This window comes from Episyrphus balteatus, chromosome 1 (genome assembly GCF_945859705.1).
Source record: "Episyrphus balteatus chromosome 1, idEpiBalt1.1, whole genome shotgun sequence".
Taxonomy (NCBI): domain Eukaryota; kingdom Metazoa; phylum Arthropoda; class Insecta; order Diptera; family Syrphidae; genus Episyrphus; species Episyrphus balteatus.
In genome coordinates this window covers 55,067,938-55,085,234 of record NC_079134.1, presented here as the reverse complement: position 1 = coordinate 55,085,234, position 17,297 = coordinate 55,067,938, and the positions used below count along the sequence as shown (strand labels likewise).

The 17,297-nt window shown below is 32.4% G+C and overlaps 1 protein-coding gene across 4 annotated transcripts in view; it reads right to left on the bottom strand.

Annotated features, from left to right (window-relative positions):
- Positions 1-17,297, bottom strand: part of LOC129920964 (zinc finger protein 184) — a 56,380-nt gene that overhangs the window by 7,990 nt on the left and 31,093 nt on the right. For 3 of the 4 annotated variants that reach the window (XR_008773445.1, XM_056002548.1, XM_056002550.1), the window contains 5 exons: positions 15,942-16,305; positions 11,851-13,035; positions 11,613-11,780; positions 3,199-3,936; positions 2,913-3,110 (listed from right to left, as the gene is read on the bottom strand). Coding sequence is in view for 3 of the 4 variants with exons in the window: in XM_056002548.1 (XP_055858523.1) it covers positions 2,913-3,110; positions 3,199-3,936; positions 11,613-11,780; positions 11,851-13,035; positions 15,942-16,305 (2,653 nt within the window). In the remaining variant the exon portion in view is untranslated. The remainder of the gene's footprint in view (positions 1-2,912; positions 3,111-3,198; positions 3,937-11,612; positions 11,781-11,850; positions 13,036-15,941; positions 16,306-17,297) is intronic. The other variant, XM_056002549.1, reaches the window with a different exon arrangement.

The following is a 17,297-nucleotide window of genomic DNA, read 5'->3' as shown; positions in this document are numbered from 1 at the left end:
ATGGCAGGTGCAGTTATATCTGGCTGAGTTTAAAATTTCATCGTCCTGATTGTTTTAACAATTTTCAAGCCTTCGATTTGGATAATATTTGCCATAAATATAGAGGAATTATTGCAAATAGACCAGATTTCTTTTTCTTGAAACGGTTGGTGACCCAACCCGAATAAGAATGATAGAGAATATGATTATGGACCTTAGAATAATGAAACATGCAAAATAAATATGTACATGTAATATGTAAATAAATATTTTTTTAAAAATAATTTTCAATAATAAGCCATTACGAAATTCATAAAAGAGATTATATTGGTTAAATTATATACCACATTGTGCTATTTCTTTCTAAAACAACTTAAGTAACAGTTTTTCAGGTTTTTTCGTTTTTACATATTGGTAATAAAATATTAGTCATTTTACACATCAGTCTCTTACAACTCAAATACTAAATTAAGCTTAAAAAAGTCCTGAAAAATTCAAACTGTTGGACTTAAGTGGTTGTTGAAATGACCGATTCATATATAATTTATAGTTATACAATATAACAAAGCCAATATCGTATTCTATGTCACGAGAAAATTACACAAAACTAACGAATCAAGTTTAGTTGAACTTCTTAAAAACAGTTAGAATCAAAACAACATAGACGCAACCAAGGCTATAATAATAATAGTGGACACGGCTCGCTTCGTTTAAATTTACAATTTTAATATCCACTAAAAAACATACCTTTGATGAGTATCTATTTACAACCTATCTTAACGTTTTTTCTTTCATTTCGTATACGGAAGTATTTCAAAACAAGAAGAAAAAACATCAAGTTCGTTTTAAAAGTCACTGAAAACTTTCCATCTATCCGATTCTACCGGACTATTTTATCCAATAACCGGCCAAATGCATTAATGACAATTCTTTCCAAGGTCATGCAAACATTGATTAATCGTAAACTCCTGAAATATCTTGAAGAACGAAAGCTTCTTAATGACCGGGAGTACGGCTTTCGTTGCAATAGATCCACTGGCGATTTAATGGCCGAAAAGTGGAACCAATCTTTACACTGCTTTGGAGAAAGTAAGATTATTGCGCTTGACATTTCCAAGGCATTTGTTAGAGTTTGGCGTCAAGGTCTTATATCAAAAATACTTGCTTTTGGTAACGATGATTGCCTTCTCCGTTGGATTAGTAACTACCTTTCTAATCGTTCAATACAAATTGTGTTGGATGGTTTTAAATCTGACATTCACTACATAAATGCTGGTGTGCCCCAGGGTTCCGTTTTGTCTCCGACTCTATTTCTTACATTCAAAAATGATCTCTTATCCAAAACTACTAATCCAAGGTCCAAGGCTTTTTGGACCAATTACAGATTTTACTGTCTCTTCGAAAAAAACACCCTTTCACCTAATTTTTTTTATAAAAAACTCTTTATTCTTGCTTTCTATCCCAAATTCAACGTATTCACCAAATTTCATTAGGGTGATCCATCATTTTTGTTTTCACTCAAAAAAACACCCTTTTAATCGTGAAATTTGTATAGAAATTTTAGATGTTTGTTTCTTATTTCAAAAGTAACATAATTCCTGAATCACAATAGAGTACCACTAGTACTACTCTAGTATTGCACACTTTTCAAAATATACCCATATTTTATCTACACCTAAAAAAAACACCCTTTCACATAAAAAAATATTTATAGATTTCTTTTGTTCGTAATCCCCATAAGAAAGAGAACATATTTATTGAATTTCGTGAGGGTACCTTTTATACCATTGATTTTATTAGACTTATCGCGGATTTTCCCTATTTTCCCAAAAAAAACACCATTTAACCTAAAATATTTGTAACGACTTTTTGGGTTCTTGGTTTCTGTTAAAAATGAAACATTTTTACCAATTTTCATCGATGTAACAATTTTTTCCCAGTTTTTGTGGTACTAATTCCGAATTTCATCAATTCTTGAAAAAAAAAAACACCCTTTCACTCAAGATAATTTTGTACTTTTTATAGATTCTTTATTCTTATACCAACCAAAACTTTTTCAGCAAGTTTTAAAAATTAATAAAATTTAAGTTAGCTGTTATGATACCTTTCTTACACACAACTTAACCTATCAAAAAAAAACACCCTTTCACCAAAAATAATTTTAAGAACTTTATGAATCCTTTGTCCCTGCTTTATTTAAACCTTCATCCCGAATTTCATCAGTGTAGCATGTTTTTTTACATGGATTTTGGTTATATTTTACCTGTTGAAGTCAAAAAACAAGCACCCTTGTTTTTAGTCGGCAATAACGTTTCTTAGAGCAATCGTATTGACTTTATTTTTATGTCATTAGATTCAGCATCAAAAAATACTTTGAAAACATGTGTCATATGATGATATTGGACTAACAATTTTTTTCAGTATAATTTTGACCTTCTCCCCCTCCCTTTTGTCCGCGAAAAAACATCCAGTCAACTTTTTTTTATAGACTTTTTTTGTACTTGGTTCTTATCCCAAAAGCAAACTTTTTGCCAAGTTTCATGAGTGTAACAATTTTTTTTTATTTCTTGATTTTAGGTACTATTTTACCTGTACTATCATGAATGTGTATTTAAATATTTAAAACTATCGGGGCCGTTAAGTTTTATTTTTTTCTCATCGGAGAAAACATTCCTTACTTCATGTCATATGAGATCTAAAGAAACTAAGGCAATGTTATCTTTTTACAACTAATAACTTTGCATTTCGAAACTTATTAAATTGAAATTGTATATTTTAAAAAATCGGTACAAAATAACTAAAAAATCTAAATCGTAAAGCATTACTTGACATAATACTCATAAAATGCAATCCGAGTTTTCATTTTGGGCAAATGTCTAGCGTTATAGTTATTATAATGCTAACTTAATTAAATAATAAAAACATTAACTCACTTATTATCGGCTTGATTTCTTGTTTGATTTGAGTCAAAAGCCCGGGTATAGGTGTTGGAGGTGGCGGCATTACTGCATCCGGATGATTCATCTTCATGTGACGTTTGAGATTCCCCCTTTCGACAAATGCCTTGCTACACATAGTACAAGCATGTGGTTTTTCTCCAGAATGGGATCGCATATGCGAAACCAAATGACCTTATAAAAATGCAAAATAGAAAGTAATGATTAAATTCTTCATTAAAAGAATACAAAATTTCAGAGTGACAATATATTGTCTAAGCACCTTTGCAAATAAAATTTTTCGGGCATTTCTCACAATTAAATGGACGTTCACACTCCTGACCCTTGGTGTGGCTGCGTTGATGGAAGAGCAAGTTGCCTTTGAGCGGAAAACTCTTACCGCAAGTCTCGCAAGCAAATGGTCGATCGCCGGTATGACAACGCGACATGTGATTGATCAGATGCTCCTTGCGGGTAAACGGTTTGTTGCACACATTACAGCAGTGCGGGTTGTCACTCGAATGCTGCCTCATATGATTGTTCAGATGCTCTTTGCGCGTGAATGTCTTTTGGCAGTATTCGCATTTATGAGGCGAATCGCCTGTGTGCAACCGGATATGATTCGTTAGGTGTTCCTTGCGTGTAAATGTTTTCTTGCAGTAGGTGCAACGATGTGGCGACTCACCCGTATGTTGACGCACATGGTTGGTCAGATGCTCTTTACGGGTGAAAGTTTTCGTGCAGTAGGTGCATTTATGTGGTGATTCTCCAGTATGTTGACGGATGTGATTTACCATATGATCCTTGCGTGTGAAAGCCTTGGTACAGTAGGTGCACTTGAAAGGTGTTTCGCCTGTGTGTTGACGAATGTGATTCACTAGGTGTTCCTTACGAGTGAAGGTCTTCAAGCAATAGGTGCAGCGATGTGGTGACTCACCCGTATGTTGGCGGACATGGTTCAATAGGTGCTCCTTCCTGGTAAACGTCTTCGCACAGAAATCACAGCGATGAGGGGTTTCTCCTTTGTAAAATAATAAATAAACACTAAGATTTTTTTTGGACAATCATATCTAAATATGTACTAAATCTAACTCTGATAACAATTTTTATCTAAATCAAAAGTCAACACAGTTTTTTTTTATTGGAGTAATTAGTACTAACAAGGACAAACAATCAATTAAACCTCGATTCCTAATTGATCTTAACGATCTAAAAAACTATTCAAAAAAAAAATACATTGATACATTATACTACTGTGGGTAATGTAATGAAATCTGACCGTTAAGAAAACCTGTAGCACGCATACTCACAGCAAAGTTCACTTTCTCGAGACAGACCTAGGAAGTAGGTTGCACAAAATATCGACAAAAACTATAAGCTGGGTTGTATTTGTTGATGATTATAGATACAAAATCCGTTGGAATTGAAATCCTAATTTTTCAAAAGTTAATTCATATTTTTATATTTCAGATCGGGACACTTTCGAATAAATATCAAAAGCTATTTTCGAAAAAGATATTTAAAAATTTTTCATACTCATGGTATAATAAATGTATATCAATATACACATGCAGCCCTATTTATAAATTCATCATAGAGAGTACATAGGATTATGTACTCTTTATAATGTATTTAAACAAAAAATTGTGATTTATAATATTTATGCAACGTTTAATAAAGGTTGTATAAGCTAAACGAGTTTTTAGGTTGTTTAGAGCCTGAATAAGAATTTATTTAGCTTAAATGTCATTTGAACATCAAATAATTTTCAGAGAAAGAAAAAAATATCAATATTTGTATATATTTTTGTTTTTTCATTGAAGAATTATTTTATTTTTTTGATTACATTTTCAATTAAAATTAATTAAATGAACAACTTGAAGTCAACTAAATCAAAAAATTAGAAATTTGGAGATTTGTTCCTGATATAATTTACGAGATATAAATTCATGTGTGTAGTGTATTCATCTTTTTCTTATGTGCCTACATTTTCATACATGTGAACAATTTGTTATCAAATGAAATGTGTTTTTTTTTAGAGATTTTCTTCTACATATGACATTGAGAACTTTCGCTCACGTTTTTGTTTATTTTTTTTTTTTTGTTTATTTTTGAATCAAATGGAGTTATTTTATCGACAGATGGAGTTGTTTGTCGAACTAATTTTCCATTTTTAGTACTTATTTGGACACAAACCTAGCATAATTATAATGGCTAAGAAAATGTTTTAAAAATAGAAATTTATGTAACGTTGCATAAAGGCTACATAAAACTTTATGTATTGTATAACTATGCAGCCGTTTAGAGCTGTTTAGTGAAATCTAATAAATAAGGCTGATGGTATATTATATGTGTGCCCTTAATTATGAAAGTGGACTAAGTCACTCCTAAAAATGGCATCAAATCTAGCCTAAAAATAATTATTATTTAAGGGGTAAAGTTTATTTGAAAGCGAAATTGCAGCAAATAGACTTTTTTATTGCTCCTCTAGTGATTTCATAAAAGAAATATAATTAAATCGTTATAAGAAAATTATTATGTAAGTTTTTCTTCAAACAATGCAAAAAGTGACTTAGTCCGTCCCGGTTTACCCGGGACTGTCCAGTATTTCAACAGCTTGTCCCGGGTTTTTATTTAATAAACCCGGGACGTATAATTGTCCCGTATTTAGGAATTTGTCCCGTGATTGTCCGTATTTGCACATTTTCTGATTTTTTTTACCGACTTCCAAAAAGGAGGAGGTATTCAATTCGTCTGTATTGTTTTTATTTATTTTTTTATGTTTGTTAACTCATAACTTTGGACGGAGTGAACCAATTTTGATAATTCTTTTTGTATTGGAAAGCTGGTGCTTGCAGTGTGGTCCAGTTCTGGCTATAGAATCTATGAGAAAACCATAAAACCTAGTTTCGGTCCATGGAAGTCGGTTTTTTTTTTTTTTTGATAAAAATGATTATTTATTCAAAATTTTAAAACTTTGAACGGAAAACAAGAAAAAACAGTCTTTGGTTGATTTAAATTAAAAGTTTTTCTAATAAGTCTCCAAAGTAAAAAAAACTCTTTTAGAGTAAGAAAAATTACTTGTCAGTCAAAAACGATTGAAAACTCTCCAAATATTCTAGCACAGTAAAGAATTTCGGTGGTAAAGCTGCGTGAATGTGCATCGAAAAACTAAATTTTCGTATTTCGTCGTGCTGGTTTTATATGAAAATCTTCGTTTCACTTCTAGACTAGGCTTTAATTTTAAAAATTTTTTGTCATTTTTTTAGTTCCAGCTTGTATTTGTCGAGTTGAAAAGCTATATCAGGAAAAGTTTTTTTTTATTGACAAAATATTCTTTTAGAAGTTATTAACAGTAGGTACCTATTATAAATCCGCTTTCTTGATTTCGTAAACGGCTTAAAGGATTTCAATGAAAATGCTACCATCAAATCGTTTAAGAAATCATTATATCAAAATAAGGAAATTATGAAAACTATTTTTTTAATTTTTTTTGTTGTGAAAAATCAATATTTTAAAAACGAATTTTTTATCTGTCCCGGGTTTCGCTTCTAGAAATATGGTAACCGTATGTATATTAGACTGGGCCAAAAAAATAAAATATTTTTTTTTTAAAGTTACTTCGAAAATCTTGTTCAGGATGATGAAAAAAAAATTTGGTGAAAATTTGAGCCGTTAAAAATAATTTTTAGAGGTCTATCATCGGTGTTTTTTTATTTTTATACATGATATGATGTGTTACAACAGAACTGCTAGACGATCAAAGTAAAAAAAAATTCTGTTCATTTTTTCTTATATAAAATTAAATTTCCTACAAAAAAAAATCTGATTGAAAATTTTCGTCAGACGAGCCGTATTCGAGTAATTAAGCTTTTTAAATCGAAGTGTTTTTTTCAATTTGACTGTTTCACTTTGGAATTTTGTGATGAGCAAATAAGTGAATAGAAAAATAAAACCACGACAGATTCTTATAGGAAATTTAATTCTCTACAAAAAAAGTCTCATAGTAATTTTCCCTAAATTGAGTTCTGAAGAAGTTATTCACGATTTAAATCGAAAAAAAAATTAAAAAATCAATTTTTAAATCGTGAATAACTTCTTCAGAACTCAATTTAGGGAAAATTACTAAGAGACCTTTTTTGTAGAAAATTAAATTTCCTATAAGAATCTGTCGTGGTTTAATTTTTCTATTCACTTATTTGCTCATCACAAAATTCCAAAGTGAAACAGTCAAATTGAAAAAACACTTCGATTTAAAAAGCTTAATTACTCGAATACGGCTCGTCTGACGAAAATTTTCAATCAGGGGGGTCATTCCGTAATTTTCAAAACGATGATCGTCAAAACGTTAATCGCGAACGTGATCGTCCACAATTTGCTTCACGTAACTCAGCGAAATTCGTTTCGTCTACGTTTATTTCTTGACACAGTTTGAAAGGTTTCAGAAATCCTCAAACTGCTTAAAATGTCATGCTGACTCTGTCTGTCACTAAGCAAAAGAAGAAGAAGAAGCGTGGTTGCATTTAATATTTGTGTTTGTGTCCTGTCACTTTTTTTTTTGTGGTATGAATTGAAGAAAAATGCAAAATGAATGTTGTGTTAATTTTTTTCTTTGCTTTTTTCTAAAAAAAATTTATATAAGTATGCACATGCAAATGTAAAAAATACATACGTTTGTTAGAACAAACTTGGCATTTTAATTTTTTCTAGAGTAACCCCAAAAATTAACCATCGTTTGATGGTTTTTGTATTTTAAAATAAACAAACACGAATCTAATATTACATTTGTAGTCTTGAAAAAATAAAAAAACATTAAATAGGTATAAACGTCAGCTATTTAGCTATCGTCCGAACGTCAACGTTTTTGCGTGAACGTTTAGACGATTTTCGTCTTCCGTGAAACAAAAAAATTATAGCGAAAACGTGATCGTCCAACGAGTGACGTTTTCAATTTTACGTGAAGCAAGTCTAACGTCCAAACGTTAACGTCTGACGATAATCGAGATACGGAATGACCCCCCAGGGGGGTCATTCCGTAATTTTCAAAACGTTTATCGTCCAAACGTTTATCGTGGACGTGATCGTTCACAATTTGCTTCACGTAACTCAGCGAAATACGTTTCGTCTACGTTTATTTCTTTATGCAGTTTGAGAGCTTTCAGAAATTCTCAAACTGCTTTTAATGTCATACTGACTCTGTCTGTCATTAAGAATAAGAGGAAGAAGGTGCGTTGTTGTTTTGTTATTTGTGTTGTTTTTTTGTGTGGGTTGGTGATGAATGACCAAAACCCATAATCCCAAAGAGAAAATCCCCAAAGCCAAAATTCCCAAGACAAACCTGGGTATAGACAAAATCTCCAGGAAAAAATCTCAAAAAAAAAATCTCCGAGCGAAAATCCCAAAATTTCATCTTCATTTTGGAAAAACCTATTTTTACTCATATTTAATTGTATGCTGTGATAACTTGCCTCAAAAGATTATGCTTAGTTCAACTCGCTGTATCCTTCCAGTATATTAGAATCATGGTTAAGGCACACGAATGGTAGGTCAAACAAAGAAGGTTCAAGTCACGGTTGTTTACACAATTTATTTTTTCTATTCCGTTTTAAAAGAAGAACCTTTATGATTTTAAAATTGTCGTGTTTAGTTCTGATTTTACTTTGACTAACAGTGTTTTTTATCATTTTATTAAGTTTTTGTTTTTGCTAATTGGAGATTTTTGGGGATTTGGAGAAAATGGGAGAAAAAATTATTTATTGGAGATTTTGTCCATTGGATGCCTTTCCCCATAGAGATTTTGTCCATGGGGTCAAAAATTTTCTGGAGATTTTATCCGATTGAGATTTTATTTTTTGGATATAATGTAGGTTTCATTTTTTGTGTGTCCTGTCATTTTTTTGGTGGTGGGTTGTGGTATGAATTGAAGAAAAATGCAAAATAAATATTTTAATTTCTTTTGTTTCTTGTTTGCATTTTTCTTGCAAAAACAATTATTCTATATATTTTATATGCTCATGTAAATATAATACATACAACCATTACGTTTCTTAGGACAAACCTTAGAGGATATAATATATATATTATATCCTCTAAGGTACAAATTCGTCATTTAAATTTTTTTGGAGTAACCCCAAAAATTAACCATCATTTGATGTTTTTTGTATTTAATGGTAAACAAACTCGAATATAATATTGCATTTGGTCACAGCACAGCTTTGAAAAAATAAAAAAATGGTATAAACGTATGGAAAACGTGAGCTATTTAGCTATCGTTCAAACGTGAACGTTTTGGCGTATACGTTTAGACGATTTTCGTCTTCTGTGAAGCAAAAAAATTATAGCGAAAACGTGATCGTTCAAACGATTGACGTTTTCAATTTTTGATCGTCTAGCAGTTCTGTTGTAACACATCATATCATGTATAAAAATAAAAAACACCGATGATAGACCTCTTAAAATTATTTTTAACGGCTCAAATTTTCACCCAATTTTTTTTTCATCATCCTGACCAAGGTTTTCGAAGTAACTTTCAAAAAAAAAAAATATTTTATTTTTTTGGCCCAGTCTAATATACATACGGTGACCATATTTCTAGAAGCGAAACCCGGGACAGATAAAAAATTCGTTTTTAAAATATTGATTTTTCACAACAAAAAAAATTAAAAAAATAGTTTTCATAATTTCCTTATTTTGATATAATGATTTCTTAAACGATTTGATGGTAGCTTTTTCATTGAAATCCTTTAAGCCGTTTACGAAATCAAGAAAGCGGATTTATAATAGGTACCTACTGTTAATAACTTCTAAAAGAATATTTTGTCAATAAAAAAAAAAATTTCCTGATATAGCTTTTCAACTCGACAAATACAAGCTGGAACTAAAAAAATGACAAAAAATTTTTAAAATTAAAGCCTAGTCTAGAAGTGAAACGAAGATTTTCATATAAAACCAGCACGACGAAATACGAAAATTTAGTTTTTCGATGCACATTCACGCAGCTTAACCACCGAAATTCTTTACTGTGCTAGAATATTTGGAGAGTTTTCAATCGTTTTTGACTGACAAGTAATTTTTCTTACTCTAAAAGAGTTTTTTTACTTTGGAGACTTATTAGAAAAACTTTTAATTTAAATCAACCAAAGACTGTTTTTTCTTGTTTTCCGTTCAAAGTTTTAAAATTTTGAATAAATAATCATTTTTATCAAAAAAAAAAATAAAACCGACTTCCATGGACCGAAACTAGGTTTTATGGTTTTCTCATAGATTCTATAGCCATAACTGGACAACACTGCAAGCACCAGCTTTCCAATACAAAAAGAATTATCAAAATTGGTTCACTCCGTCCAAAGTTATGAGTTAACAAACATAAAAAAATAAATAAAAACAATACAGACGAATTGAATACCTCCTCCTTTTTGGAAGTCGGTAAAAAAAATGAGAAAATGTGCAAATACGGACAATCACGGGACAAATTCCTAAATACGGGACAATTATTATATTATTATTATTATTATTATTATTATTATTATTATTATTATTATTATTATTATTATTATTATTATTATTATTATATATTATATAAGTAATATATATTAATGTTTAAAATAATTACAATAAATGCCACTAGGTGGCGGAAGGACAGTAAATTCCTTCCCGCAATAAAAAAAAGTAAAATTTAAACAATTAAACAATTGTTTGGCCAATTTATTTATATTTTATAATTTAAGAAAGTCTCAATAATATTATTTCAGAAGTGTACGTAATATATAAAGCATATTCAGCTGAAAAGTCGGGGGATATAATATCGTAAGTTGGTTTCTTTGCAAATTTTAAGTTTGAAATATTGTGTAGGTTCAACATTATATAGCTATGGTATACAGGGTGTCCCGGAACAAGGAAGGGAAAATTTAAGGGGTGTTGTTGGTTATATTCTAAAAAAAAAAATGTTCTAATGCAAAGTCGATAGTATTAACGATGATTTAAGAAAACCCTTACTTTGGTATGCCTTTATTCATATTAATGATAATATCTCTGTTAATAATATTGGTAGAAACTTGTTGCTCAGATATTAATTTAAAAATCTGTTAATTTTTTCATGCCCATAATAGCTTTTGACTTTGAAGCCAATTTTCTTCGAGAAATGTGAGATAAACATAATGTTTTACTGATTTATTCTTCTGAAGAAAACAAAAATAAAGAATAAAGTCATTAACAAGAACACCTATCGTGATCTCTTGATGTTATTTCTCTGTATGTAAGTATTAGGCTAACTAACACATATTATACCTTATTTAAAAGCAGTTTAAAATGCCCTTCTCTGGATTCAATGAAAATATAACAGTCTTTAAACTTTACAAATGGTAGCCATTTAAACTTATATAACAATATAATGGCCCGAAATAGTAGCAAGGGGTCGAGTCGAAATTCATCACAAAACCTACAACATAAAATTCATACCAGTGTACAAAAGAATATTTTTCATTATACATTCAATATTGACATGTAATCCATGTAGGTGCAACAAGGGCATTTTTGTAAAAATAAAAAGAAAACAATTGGGCATACTTTTTAAGTTTTAAGTAATTTCGATTCTGGGGAACTGTGGAATTGTGTAGTATTATTATAAGTATCCAATACAATGTAGTTTTGAGAATATTTAAAAATAAAAATATATATATACTAAAAATTTGAAATTACCTGTATGCCATAAAATGTGATTGGTAAAATGTTCCTTTCTGCTAAAACTCTTGCCACAAATTTCACACCGGAATGGTGTATCATTCGTATGTGATCGCATATGGTTGGCCAGATGTTCCTTCCTTGTATATTTCTTTCCACATATATCGCATTGGTGAGGTGTTTGACCTGAAAATAAAGGAGAACACGATGCGCTATCTAAAACTATCTTTTACAGCATATTAAATGCCGGTCCAACCTGTATGCCACATGTAATGATTAACATAGTGCTCTTTCCGCGTAAACGATTTCTTACAAATATCGCAACGATGTGGCGTCTCGCCGGTATGCTTACGTACATGGTTGACCATGTGTTCCTTTCGTGTGAATGTTTTTGCACAATATTGGCAACGGAAAGGCGTCTCCCCAGTATGACTGCGAAAATGATTGTCCAGGTGTTCTTTGCGGGCAAATGTTTTCTGGCATATAGTACATGCAAATGGTTTATCCGTTGAATGACGTTTCATGTGCCTTTCCAAGCTGGCATTGTTGGCAAACACATTGAAGCAAATAACGCACGTGAACATTGGTCCACCAATGTGAATCTTACCATGCCGGGTGAGATCTTGCGATGTGGTGAATCCCTGTCCACAAACTTGGCAATTGAATGGCTTTCGTTCACTATGATATCGACGATGCACAATTAACTGATAACGAAATTGGAACATTTTTCCGCAAATGTCACAGATATGTGTGCCTCCGATAATGGGTGTTCCGTCCGGGGCGAGCAGAGGAGTGTTTTGGTCAACACCCATTCCTTGGTTTTCCATCTTAGGAAGAATAAGCTCACCAGGCCCAGTAGGCACACCACCGGAGCCGGTTGACGGAACTGTTTGGGCACCAGATCCTGTACTGGTAAGGCTGTTGGCAGCCACTATCGAGTTTCCATTTGTCGACGATGGTGGAGGTAGTGAACCGGAGACAGAACCACTCACAGAGGTGTTTCCGCCAGCATTCGAAGTCGATACATTTGTAGTAGGATGAGTTACCGTGTGCGATATTTGTTGTTGATTTATCACTTCGCCATGTATTTTGCCAAAAACTTCGTGATATGATAAAAATTGACTCAAGTCTTCAATATTGACTTTGTACATTTCAACGCCGTGGGGGGGTTTACTTTCTTGTTGTTCGTTACCTCCCGTACTACTAGTACCACTAGGCCCAGACCCTGACTGAAGTTTAACCATTTGCGTAACACCTGGTTCAGTTGATTGACCATTGTTGCCCCCGCCACTATTACCAGAACTCATTTTTGAAGAAATGGAAGTTGCTGGATTAACATGTGCCATATGAATGTTTGGTTTGCCATTAGCAAAAGGTTTCTCCTCCTTTATGTCCTGCATACCGTGTGAGACGTGTCGATTGTCGTCGCCGGACATAGTACCTAAAGAAATACAAATTTAATTGTGCGCAAAATTCTTAATCTTTAATGGGATTAATTTATGTACACATATGGTCACAAAAATGTCATGCAAAAATGTCTTCGTATTTTCTCTTTTTCTGTTTATAATTAAAAAAAATTAGAGAGATAACCATTCTCAATAAATACAATAAGACCATTCAAAAACGGTGCTTAGCAGCAACAGAGCTGAGCTGCAGCACAAGTGCCTCCAATGGTCGACATGTCGAAGCGGAGTAGAATGTTGGTACTAATTACTGATTACCCTCATGCAAGTCCTTGGGTAAGAGGACTGGAAATCACCGTCGCACAGTGTGCATTTTTTCATATCTAGCGGCTCTTGCCCATCCGTTGTGGTACCTTTGTAAGCGTATACCACATATTGGACATATCGTTAGATATATTTTTGAAAATCTATAAAACCCTTGTAGAAATACATATTTAACATAATTAAACTGGTTTGCATCAAAAAAATTATGTGTACTTGGAATCACGAATTAAGTACCGCTAGATTGTCAAAATTGCACACTGTGCGGCGTGGTAAAAGAAGATCAAACAAGAAAACAGAAGAATGCCAGTGTGGAGAATTGCGAAAACGTTTCGCAAAACTTTCTGGAAAATTTTGAGCATTATCAAAGTACATACTTGCTAATATTGATACTGATCCTAGACCCATTAGAAATGATAGGGTCCGAGTTACTAGGTTTACGAAGTCTAGGGAAAACAATGCACGAGATTAAAAGAAATTTAGAGTTGCGAGTTAAAACGTTGGAAGTATGAACGACCGAAGCTGTGAATTGAAAGGGATGATAAATAGAAGACTGGTGGACATCTTGTGCGTCCAAGAAACAAAATGCCGAATCACTAGAAAGAGAGTGCGTTTCTTGCACGTTTATACAAAAACATAAGAAGTTCTTCTACATCACACCGCAAGGTAGAAACCGAATCGGTGTCATCCTTATGGAAACGCTTCATGCAAAAATTTTGGCTATTTCGTTAGATGTCTCGTAAACTGAGGAAGCTAGGAAAGTAGATGGTAAAAGATACATTTTTGGCTAGACTTTCACAACCTCATTAAAGCATCCCAATGGATGAGTGTTTATTTGTGGGTTGACTTTAAACTTCAATGTGTTCGTCCCATCGAACCTCACGGATAAAATTTTAGTATTTCTGAATTATTCCGACCACAAACAATATTTCCCAAGATTCAATTAAGCTGTAAAACCAGCTGATTTATTCGATGTAGCTTGGTGATTAACAGGTAACTGGAAATGAAAGAGGCAAAGCATTTATCTCTATTAAAATAACCTATGCGAAACTTCAAAGAGACTTCATAACGAAGAATATTATTAAGATTTGAATTTATTTGGTATTCAATTTCTGTAAGAACATAATTCTTTTTGACTGCACAGTATTACATAACAATTTCAGAAATAAGTTATAAATAGGAAAAATTTTGTTAAAACAGAAAAAAAAACAAAAAAAAATATAAATAAACATTATAAATAATAACAATTATATTTGATAACATGGCAAAAATTAAAAAGGGAAAACATACAGGACGAACAATTTTTCTGATTGAGACTAGTTTTTAGAATATTTTTAAGGGGAGGAATGCAACTAGCTATTTCATTAGAACATTTTCTGAAAAAATACCTATAAAATAAGGACAGGCATGATACATTACGACGGTGCTCAAGGTTTGGGATTGTATCAGTAATGGACCTATCACCTATCATTTTAAAAGCTCTTTTTTGAATTCTGTCCAAATAACTCAAGTGGGTCTTAGGAGCACCTGCCCAGATATGAGAGTTATACTCGAGCTTTGGACGAATATATGCTTTATAAATTGAAGCCAAATCAGAAGGGGTGAAATATTTCTTACATCTTCAGATCGAATATGTGCTCATTCCACAGGAGGTGGTTTGTAATGGACATACCTAGAATCGAAAGCTGATCAGTTTTCTCGATGCAAGTACCACTCATGGATAGTGGGGGAAGGTTTCGTTTTAACGATAGTAAGCAGCATTGTGTTTTAGAAGCATTAAATTCTACGCGGTTTCTTATTCCCCATTGGACAATGCATTCGAGATCAGAATTTAATGTGCTTATCATATTTTGCCGCTGATGTTCCACACCCGAAGAACAAGGGCGTGAATCCTCAAACAAATATGAAACTAATCTTAAAGCTTTTCCAGCGCCGACACAGCCTATCTCGTGTAGAAATAGCTTCTTCTATTTCATTTGACATCCAAGAAGTCTGTCCATGTCTTGAAACGAAGCGCTTCACTGGAATATGTTTCTCTTACACAATTATTGAGAATTTCAACTTGCTTGTTCACGTAAAATATATTAGATTCCAGGCAAGCGTGGAGCATTCATTAAGGAGTCTTGTTAGGTTAACTCTTTTAAAATTACGACAAGAAAATGATTCAGTTATAGGTATATGTTGTTTCAATATTAGCAGATGTAAATATCAAATCATTGTAAGAAAAACCAGGACAAGAGAGCAATACATTTATCGCTTCCTTTGATAATTTTAATTGCAACGTATTCAAAAGCGTCAGTATTTAGAGAGCTTTTTATAAGACTAGTTTTACGTGTTTTCCTTGTATATACATATATAAAGTACAAAATAACTCGCTTAATTTGCTTAATGAAAGCGAACTTAAAAAAAAAATACCAACGCGGCAAAGAAACATGGTGGTTGAGCGATGAAGTCAAAGCAGTGATATCGTTTTATGAGGTAAAACAAACAAAGTACGAAGGTTACAAAATGCCAACTTTGTTTTGACCATATGTATATAATTTTAATTTATGTAGGTAATTATAATTTTAGTTCAATATAAGAATTTTTAGATATTTAAAAGAAAAAAAAACATGCTAATTACCATGAACGTGTAAAGAATCCGCATGACGTGGGCCAGCGATTATTGTGCCATTTGGAAGCTGATGCTGATTCATTCCTGTATTTATCATTGGATTAGGTATTTGTAAGGATGTAGCACCAACGGATGAAACTATATGTGTTGATGGTGATTGAGTATGCGAGTTTGATGCAAGCTGCTGTTGCTGTTGTTGTTCTTGCTGCTGTTGTTGTTTAGAGTTTGCCGCCTTGGCTGCCGAAGCACTTGAATGCGATGATATCGGAGGCGGTATTGAAGGAACTGCTGAAGTTGTAGGTGTTACACCAATATTGTATGGGGGTTGACCGGGGCCCTGAAAGAGATTTGTAACAACCCAATATTTTCCAAGCTGAAATGAAAAAAAAAGTTAGTTATTAAATTTTTCGAAAATTATTATGCGGTAGTTATTTAAGAAATTCATAATAAATTCACAGAAATTTATTAAAAATTCACAGAAATTTATAATAAAAATATAGAAAATACAACCTTTCTGATTAGTGCTCGAAGAAATAACATCGTTTCATTTATATAGGAAGATATTTACAACTATCATATGTTTAAGAATAATAATCCCTAATGTTTTACTAAGTTTTACTTTATAATGTTTGATTCGTTGGGAGGCGTTCACGTGTAGAGACGATGATACCGCTAGTGTAGAAGAGGAACAACAGAGAAGCAGAGCAACAGGAGCGTTTGCTTAATGCAATAAGATAAGGATAAGACATAAGGAAGAAGTAATTCTGTTCCAAAACAAAAATTGCCAGTGTTAAAACCATCAGAAAAAAAAACAGATCATCTTATCATTATCATTGAGGAATGGCTTTTCAACATTTTCCGGAGACTAGGTTACCCTGTGTCTAGGTGGATAAAATTGTATGACGATTTGAATATGGATATTATTTAACCCTCTATGGACACATGGGTGCGAATTTGGCCCAAATGCTTGTTGGAGCCATCTATTTTGTACGGGCATTATGTCAATATATTAGGGTAAGCATCGAGCACTAGCTTCTTTTTAGTCGCTGCGCAGTTACAGAACACTAAGCTCCGAAAAGTAGGCGTATGCCAAATTCGCACTCTTGTGGCTAACGTGTGCATGTGCATTAAAAAAATGTAGTAATTTTTTTTTGTTTCAGTAGAAATATTGACCTTTATTTTCTAATAATTTTCATTACTTTATGCTTTACTCGTCGATTAATGATGATCACGAACTGATAAAAACAGTGTTTTCAATTGTGCTAAAAGGCGTTTCCCATAAAACCATTAGGAAAATTTGAATACTTTCGCGACAGCAGTTTTTCAAATGGTAATGAATCCAATTTTTAAAACTATAATAATTTT